The 8,597-nt window shown below is 43.3% G+C and overlaps 1 protein-coding gene across 1 annotated transcript in view; it reads right to left on the reverse strand.

The window, feature by feature from the left end:
- Positions 1-8,059, reverse strand: part of Ssu72 (SSU72 homolog, RNA polymerase II CTD phosphatase) — a 28,503-nt gene extending 20,444 nt beyond the window's left edge. Inside the window, exon 1 of the mRNA XM_034502500.2 lies at positions 7,664-8,059. Within this exon, the coding sequence (XP_034358391.1) occupies positions 7,664-7,743 (80 nt within the window). The 5' untranslated portion in view covers positions 7,744-8,059. The remainder of the gene's footprint in view (positions 1-7,663) is intronic.
- Positions 8,060-8,597: the final 538 nt, after the last annotated feature.

Below are 8,597 nucleotides of genomic sequence, written 5' to 3' on the forward strand. Positions count from 1 at the left end.
TAGCCCTGGCTATCCTGGAACTCACTCTGTAGACCAGGCTGGCCTCAAACTCAGAAATCCGCCTGCCTCTGCCTCCCAAGTGCTGGGATTAAAGGCGTGCGCCGCCACTGTCACCCGGCCCCCCTCCCCTTCTTTTTCTTTTAATTAATTTATTTTATGTGCATAAGTATTTTGCTTATGTATGTATGTATGTATGAATGATTATATACAATCTGGAACTAGAATTATGAATGGTTGTGAATAACCATGTGGATGCTGAGAATCAAACCTGGGTCTTCTAGAATACTAAGTGCTCTTAACAACTAAGCCATCTCTCAAGCTCCCCTATGCCTTCTTCTGATCCCCATGAGCACGATGCACACATATATGGTACACATATACACATGAAAGTAAAAACACAAACACACATAAAAATACAAATCTAAAAAATTTAAGTTAGACCATGTAATGAATGAGAAATAAGATCTACATTACAAAACAACACAAACTCAAGCAGGCATGGTAGTGCATGCCTCTGATCTCAGCACACCAGAGGCAGGCAGTGTTTGCAGCCAGCCTGATCTACATAGCAAATCACAAGACAGCCAGGACTACACAGAGAAACCCTGTCTCAAAAAACAAACAAACAAACAAACAAACAAACAAAATGTATATGCATGCATGCATATACACACACAAGATCACATTACAAAAATGACTGGTAGCAATCCCCGGGCAGAAGGGAAGATCATCTCTGAAAAGATCAAGCCTTAAAAGGTTCTACATGTTACAAAAACTGCACAGTAAAGCATTATAGCAGGAACTGAGAATTATACAGACTTGGAAATATCTGCAATGAGTCCTTGTCTGAAGTGACAAGAAGCCATTATGTCAGTAGCTAAATGAAGCTCTTCAATATGGATCAGAAGTAGTTTTGCTCTGAATCCTGTTACTTTCTCCACAGGCATGAATGAGGTGAAAGATCTCAAGTTTTACAAGCAAACCTACTTGTGACCAAGTATGAATAAACTAGGTATTCAAAAAGTCACCTTAATTGAGTCAAAGGGCTGAGACTACTTTTCCCAAAAGGTCCCCCTCCCTCCATTGCCTAAGATCTACACTAAAGGGATTACCAGAATATTTTAACAATGGGAAAAGCAAAAGGCTGGATGTATAAGGCTCATTTCTTTTTGCTCATTTCCCTGAGTACTTTAAGTGAGGTATAGAGCTAAACCCTTTGGCACAAGCCTGAAGTCTCAGCTATCAGAAGGCTGAAAGGCAGGAGAATCAACTTGAACTCAGGATTTTGAAACTAGCCTAGGAACCCCAACAAAACAAGTAAGTTAGGAGATAGAGGCACTTCAAATGCACACAACATCCTCATTATATAGAGAGCACAGAGAAACCCTCCACGCAGGTCCCCAGGAGCACTGGAGAGGGCATGATAGACATGGCCACAATCCCCAGAAGGCTGTGAGGCTGATGCAGGGCTTTCCATAGGGAACATTCTCCATTTTAATCTGTCTGTTCTTACAAGTACATCATCCCCCAAACAACCCGAACCAATCTTGATATAACTGCAAGCCCGAGAGCTGCCTGCATGGTCTGCCATCACATTATGAAGTGCCTCCCCTCCCCCACTTTCTGAACTATTTCTTTTAAGCATCCTAATTAAAAATAAATTGCAATGCAGTTTGTTTCCCCCCAAAAAGCTGTTCCCAGGTGGCAAAAAGGCTAATTAGAAACAGAAGCTCTGCTTTCTCTGAAGCTTCTGAAACTGGCATAACAGCCCATCTTGTATGGTGACAATCTGCTTCTTACATAAAGGCAGTGAATGCTATAAGAATACTCCTGACAACCAACAGCTTTGCCTGAAGGGCAACTATTCTGTCTAAAAATAAATGTCTTTCACACCTATCAAAAATCTATTAGTGAATTCACTGTAGAAAATGTTACATTAAGAAAAACACAATTGTTTCACTGTTGTACCAAAGAGGGAAGTAAAATGGTAAAATGTATGCCAAAGAAAATGTTCAAATTGCTAGCACAGGTTCTGGTATTCCCCCACACACCCCTTAATGTTCTGCAGTGATAAATGGGACTTTAAATTATGATTTTTAGCAGGGCACTAAAATCTTGAATTCACTGCTTCTAAAAGCAAGTCCATCTCAAAACAGGAAGTATTCGGGCTCAGTGGTTAAGAGCACTGTTTGCTCTTCCAGAGGTCCTGAGTTCAATCTGAGAAATCACATGATGGCTCACACCCATCTGTAATGGGATCCAATGCCTTCTTCTGGCATACAGGTATAAGATGTACACGCAGATAGAGTACTCATATACATAAAATAAATCTAAAAAACAAAACAGGAAGTACTACAATCCAGTCATCTTTACTAAAGACTAGCTAGAGCCTATCATCCTGTCTTTTATGTTGTTGACGTATCAATCTTCCAAAGCTTTCAAAGCTGGTGAGATGTTATGGTACAGTTGTGAAGTGGCCCATGGAACCTGGTGTGATGGCATACCTTTGATCTCAGCAGAGGTAGGTGGATTTCTGAATTCAAGGTAGTAGGCCTGGCAAGTTGCAGGACAGCCAGGCAACACAGAGAAACTCTGTCTTGAAAAACCAAAAAGAATTCCAACCTAATCAGTGGGTTAATATGAGGGATTCATAATTTGATGACAAAAGAGAAACAAGAAGCAAGGCCTAGCTGGACAAAATCAACCATCGTGAATAATGTATCTTATCCTCACCATGAATGATAGGTGCACAGCTCGGCTCCTTCAGGTCCTCTCCACTATGCCTTTCTTCCATGAACTAACACTTTTAGACCAAATCTTTTCTCCCTTAAGATGTTTCTCCTTAGTAACTTGTCACAAAAACAAAGTATTAACTAATACAGAAAGTAAACCTCTTTGAAAATATCTTAAGTTATGCCATCACTAGAAAAATTTTAAAGTACAGGCTCTAATTTTCTTACCTACAAAGCAAGGTTGAAGCTGGGCAGATGGTGCACTCCTTTAACTCAGTACCCAGGAGGCAGAGGCAGACAAACCTCTGTTTATTTGAGGCTAGCCTGGTCTACAAAGCTAGTTCCAGGGCAAGGCTACACAAAGAAATCCTGTCTCAAAAAAATAAAAACAGGAAAAAAGTTGAGAATACAATCTTAAATATGGACAGTAACTTTTTGGTTCTGTGTTGACCTATAGCCTAGAAGTAGCTATGTAGATCAAGATGACATCAAACTCCCCAAAATCTACCTACCTGTGTCTCTCTAGTGCTGGGATTAAAGTCACGTGCCACTGTGCCAGGCCCGTAAGGTTGTAAATGCACTTATTACACTTAGTACTTATTTGGCATGTATGTGTGTATGTATAGGTCAGAGGACACCTGTAGGAGTTGGTCTTCTCATCCCATCATGTGGGTCCAAGGACTCAAACTCGAGTTGTCAGGATGGCAGTTATGCACCTTACCCGAGCTGTCTGGCCTGTTTGGGCAATAACTTTTAGTACTAAGTTTGCTATACCAAAATTTGTCAGCTAAACAGAAGTCCATTTTCTTTAGCAACTCCTTGGTCTTAATTCTACTTTCTATAGGAACAAACCAAAAACTAGCCCCCAGTCCCTTAAAACCCATGAAGGTAACATGTTCTCATGGAGGCATGCTGTAAAGACCTGTAGCCTTTTGTTCTAATTAAAAAAAAAAAAAAAAAAAAAGGCCCAGATGGTATTCAAACCCTCAACCACCCTGTCCTCCCTACAGTGTGGGACAATCGTAAATTTGTATCATCACAGCCAGCTTCTCACAAGGCAGGTTCTTACTACAGAGGAATCCAAGCTGGTCTGAAATTTGTAATCCTATGCTTGAGCCTCTGCAGCACTGGACTACTAGGTATATTGGCTCCAAGTCTTTATGTTCCTAAACAATTCCCAGTTCACTCTTCTAGTATACCTATAACCAAAAACCACACGGCAGAGACAAGCTTACCCCACCTCCATGTAAAAGACTATGGATAACATAGCCTAAAAACAGAGAACACTTCATGGCATCTCAAAGTGGCCTATGTTCAAACCCTATGTCAGTTATGAGTTACTAGATGGTATAACTCTGGTGGTCCTAAGACTTATTTGTGGTCTCTGTTTCAGTGTAGCCCAGGATATGTGGTCATTATGACACTGGCGTTCTAGAGACTCCCACAAATCAAGGATTCATGGGACCATAGTCAACTCTGTTTCTTCTAACTCCATGGATTCTTCTTAGGTTCCTATTTTCTCCCATGGGCACTACATGTACATAGTGCAGACACGCACACACAAACACACAAAATTTAAAAACAAACAAACAGTTTGTTGGTACCACACGCCTCTAACCCCAGCACTCAGGAGGCAGAGGCATGCAGAACTCTGTGAGTTTGAGGCCAGCCTGGTCCACAGCAAGTTCCAGGACAGCCAGGATTACACAGAGAAACCCTATCTTGGTAAAAGAAAATTATCTTTAAATAAACCAAACCAACAAACAAATAACTGGCCAGGGTGGTGTTTGGTTAATCTTAGCATAGGAAACATGGAAACAGCAGTAACTTGTGAGTTTGCTATCAGCAAGTATGCCTAATAGGTAAGCTGCAATTACACTTGAGACTTGGTCTCAAAACATATGATGGAGAGCAACAGAAGGTTAGCCAACATCAACCCTCTGGCCTCCACACTTCAGGCACACACAGGCAAGATGAACTTAAATGGCTTTAAGAAAATACCCTTGTAGAGGTACTCATCAGACCATCTCTCTAAGCTTGTTTCTCCTACTCTGGGACTTACACATACTCAGGCAGGCCTCACACTGCCTGGCTATCACAAGTCATCTCTGTCTCTCACTTTCAGATGGGGTCCCATGTAGCCCAGGCTGGCCTGGGACTCTCAATTCTCTGTAATAACTACAACAAACTTCTAGTTGTATTGCTTCTACCTCCTAAGTAGTGGGATTATAGACGTGTTATTACATCATTTTTAATGGGATGCTGAGAATCAAAGCCAGGGCTTTGTGCACAACAGATGAGCATGCTATTGAGCTATGCCTTCCCCCAGCTTCCTCCTTTTTGAAGAGCTAGGAATGAACCCATAACCTTGGTTGTACTAGGTTAGTATTCTACTTCTGAGCCATATTCCCAGGCAATTTTGGGTTTTTCATAATTAAAAATGCAGCTTCCATGGGCCAGGCATGGTGGCATATATACCTTTAAATCTCAACACATATCTAAAAAAAAGAGGAAAGGGGTGGAGAAATGGATCAATGGCTAAGAATAGTGACTGTACTTCCTGAGGGCCCAAGTTCTACTACTAGTACCCACATGGTGGTTCATAACCACCTATATAACTCCAGTTCTACAGGGACTCAGTGCTTTCTTCTGGCCTACGAGGATACCAGGCATAAAAGTAGTGCATAAGTAGGCATGCAGAAAAAAATTGTTTTTCATTACTGGGAATGTAGCCTGGGATGGCTCAGACTACAGATAAAACTATGGGGTCTGGCTAATAATAAAATTACAGGTTGTTTTCTGCCTGAAAGCAACCTGTAAATAAAACAAAACAAAAAACTGCAGGAGGCAACATTCTAGTTGAAGCCTAGCCTGTTTTATTTTTGAGACAAGGTTTCTTTGTGTAACAGGCCTGGCTGTCCTGGAACTTGCTCTGTAGTCCAGGCTGACCTTAAACTCAGAGATCCACCTGCCTCTGCCTCCAAGTGCTAGGATCAAAGGTGTGCTCCACTACTGCCTGTTGTCCTCCTGAAGTATACTTAATATTTTTTCTATTTTGGGGCTTAAAAAAGAAAGATTCTTTCCCGAGATTGAGAGGCAACAGGAACTGTATAAATATATACTGTTCTGGAAAGCACCCTTGAAAACTGTTAAGAGCCAGGCAGTGGTGGCTCACGCCTTTAATCCCAACACTAGGGAGGCAGAGGCAGGTAGATTTCTGAGTTCGAGGCCAGCCTGGTCTACAGAGTGAGTTCCAAGACAGCCAGGACTACACAGAGAAATCCTGTCTGGAAAAACAAAAACAAACAAACAAACAAAAATACCTAAAACTAATAAGTCCACAAGAGCAGGGTATAGATAGTGTGCTTTTTAAACCTGTTAGGTGTATGTGTGTATCGATAACTCACAAAGGCAGGGTGGCATCACATCCTTGTGATCTTAGCACTCTGAGTTAGGCAAGATGAATCTTAGTTCGAGGATACAATCTGAAGTAGGATACCTAGGCCCCCGCCCCTTTTTTTCTTGAGATGGTGTCTTATAGTCCAGGCTAGCTTTATACTTTGTAGCCCATACTGCTTAAATTCAAAGCATGCCACCATCTACAAAACTACTAAGTAAAGATTATGGTCTATGTCACTGGTTCTCAATGACCCCTTTTGGGGAGGGGGGTGTCAAACCACCCTTTCACAGGGGTCACCTAAAACCATCAGAAAACACATATTTACATTATAATTCATAAAAGCAGAATTACAGTTACAAAGTAGCATCCAAAATAATTCTATTGTTGGGGGGGTCACAGCAAAATGAGGACTATATTAAATGGTTGCAGCATTAGGAAGGTTAAGAACTACTGGTCTATGTAGTAAACGTTACAAAGAATGAAATTTTAGAATTTGAGATAATAGGCAACTAACACTCTGGACAACTAAGAAAACACAAGATGGTGTTTGGTATGGTGGCAAACTCCTATTAATAATAACAACACAAGGGAGGCAGGTAAAGAGTGAGTTCAAAGCCAGCAGCACACCTTTAATCGCAGCAACTAGGAGGCAGAGGCAGATGATCGAGTTTGAGGCCAACCAGATATAGAGTGAGTTCCAGGACAGCCAGAACTACAGAGACCCTGTTTTGAGGGGAAAAAAACCGAAACTGTCAAAAAATAAGATTTATAAAAGTTTCAAAAGTTCGCAGTTAACTCTGGGAGAAAAAAAACATTTCTACTGTACTAGCAAAGTTGACATTTATAAAACCACATTTTAACTGTAATGCAATGCATCACTTTCTCATTTTGTCAAGAGATTTTTAAAATAAAATACTATCAAAGAGAAAATCCCTACTAGACACTGGTGAATTCGTTAAGAAATATGAGGTGGTCCCACTGAACCAAATAAATTCGTGTGCTCCACGAATTATCGACTAAATGAATTCGTGTGCTCTACAAATTGACTAAAAGTTAAGGAGGTGGGAGGGGTGGTGGCTTGTGCATGAGACTTGCAAACAGTTCCTGACGTTAACAACCCAGACCACCGGTTGTTACTTCCAGACTCGTTCCATCTTGATATGACGTGTTGAGAGCTTTCCAGTGAATGTAACCTGACGACACATACGGGGAAAGATAAACATCAGGCACCCTTCGCATCACGGAAAGATCTTGGCCTACCCTGTGATACTGCTTCATAACCAGAGGCCGCCAGCTGTCAGACACAAAGTATGCAGACAGGCCGCGAATAGCGTGCCATCTCTAGAATTTACTGGGATGCTTGCTCTATAGGAGGGCGTCGCGCGCACAGATCCTTCTAAGGGTTCGCCGAGCCTGTAAGCCGGGCGTGGCCCGACCTTCCGCGGCCCAGTCAGTACAGGGTCGGGGTCTGGACAAGAATCTGTGGGGGTGGGGGGAAGGAGGGGCGGAGGACAGGTGGAGCTTGCACTACCTGAGGATGTTGTGTGCTTCCATGCTCCGATTCTGGTTACTCGAGCACACCACCGCCACCCGAAGCGGCGATGACGGCATGGCACCGACCGAACTACCCACCGCACTCGCTACGGAGCTCCCACCTAGCAGCCGGCTTCCGCGCGAGGAAGATGGCGGTAACCGGAAATCAGCGACACGGAAGTGAGGGAGACGTAACGCGTGCGGAGGCCGACGGTGCTTTTCTGGGCCCGCACTGCAATCGGCACGGGAGAGCGACCGGCCCACGCTGAATCAGTTTGAGAGCAGCTAAAGCCTGGACCACCTTTCCTGGCACCTGACGTCACAGCTCCTGAGCCGGCAACTGAAGCTGTGTGAGCCGCGCCTGCGTCCAAGTTGCCTTAATGTGCCGTCGCCTTTGATGACGCGTTGGGCGCAGCGCTTGCGCAATATTAAAAACTTCCTGGGGGCGGGCGTTGGGGGGAGTCTGGAGTCCTTTCCGCGGCTTCCTTTAGTCTGGTTAGCATGTTTCTCGTTCTGATTTCCTCCAGGTGGTCACTCCGCCACTTTCATAGATGCACTGTGCTCCAGTACTTCGTTTGTGCCCTATCTCTATTACGAGTACCTTCCTTAGGTTCACTGAACTTGTAGAAGTGAGAAGCACGTCACTTCTTTTGGAGAGCCCTTTGCAGGTTAACATTTAAGTGATAAGAAAATAGGAGTGAGGTAGCGGGCTCTTCAAGTTCTGCTAATCGGGGAACCGGCAGGAAAATCGCTTCGCTGTTGGAGGCCAGTTTAGGTTGCCTACTGAGAGCTCGATCTCGAAAGAAAGAAGAAAAGAAAAGAAAGAAATAGAGCTTCTGCGGGGCGTGGTGGCTCACACTTTTCTTTGTAAACAGGCAGACTTACAGCCTGCCTGCCTGCCTTGTGACCTGTCCTCTTTATCTCGGATAGAA

The sequence above is a fragment of the Arvicanthis niloticus genome, chromosome 5 (assembly GCF_011762505.2).
Source record: "Arvicanthis niloticus isolate mArvNil1 chromosome 5, mArvNil1.pat.X, whole genome shotgun sequence".
In the NCBI taxonomy this organism is placed as follows: domain Eukaryota; kingdom Metazoa; phylum Chordata; class Mammalia; order Rodentia; family Muridae; genus Arvicanthis; species Arvicanthis niloticus.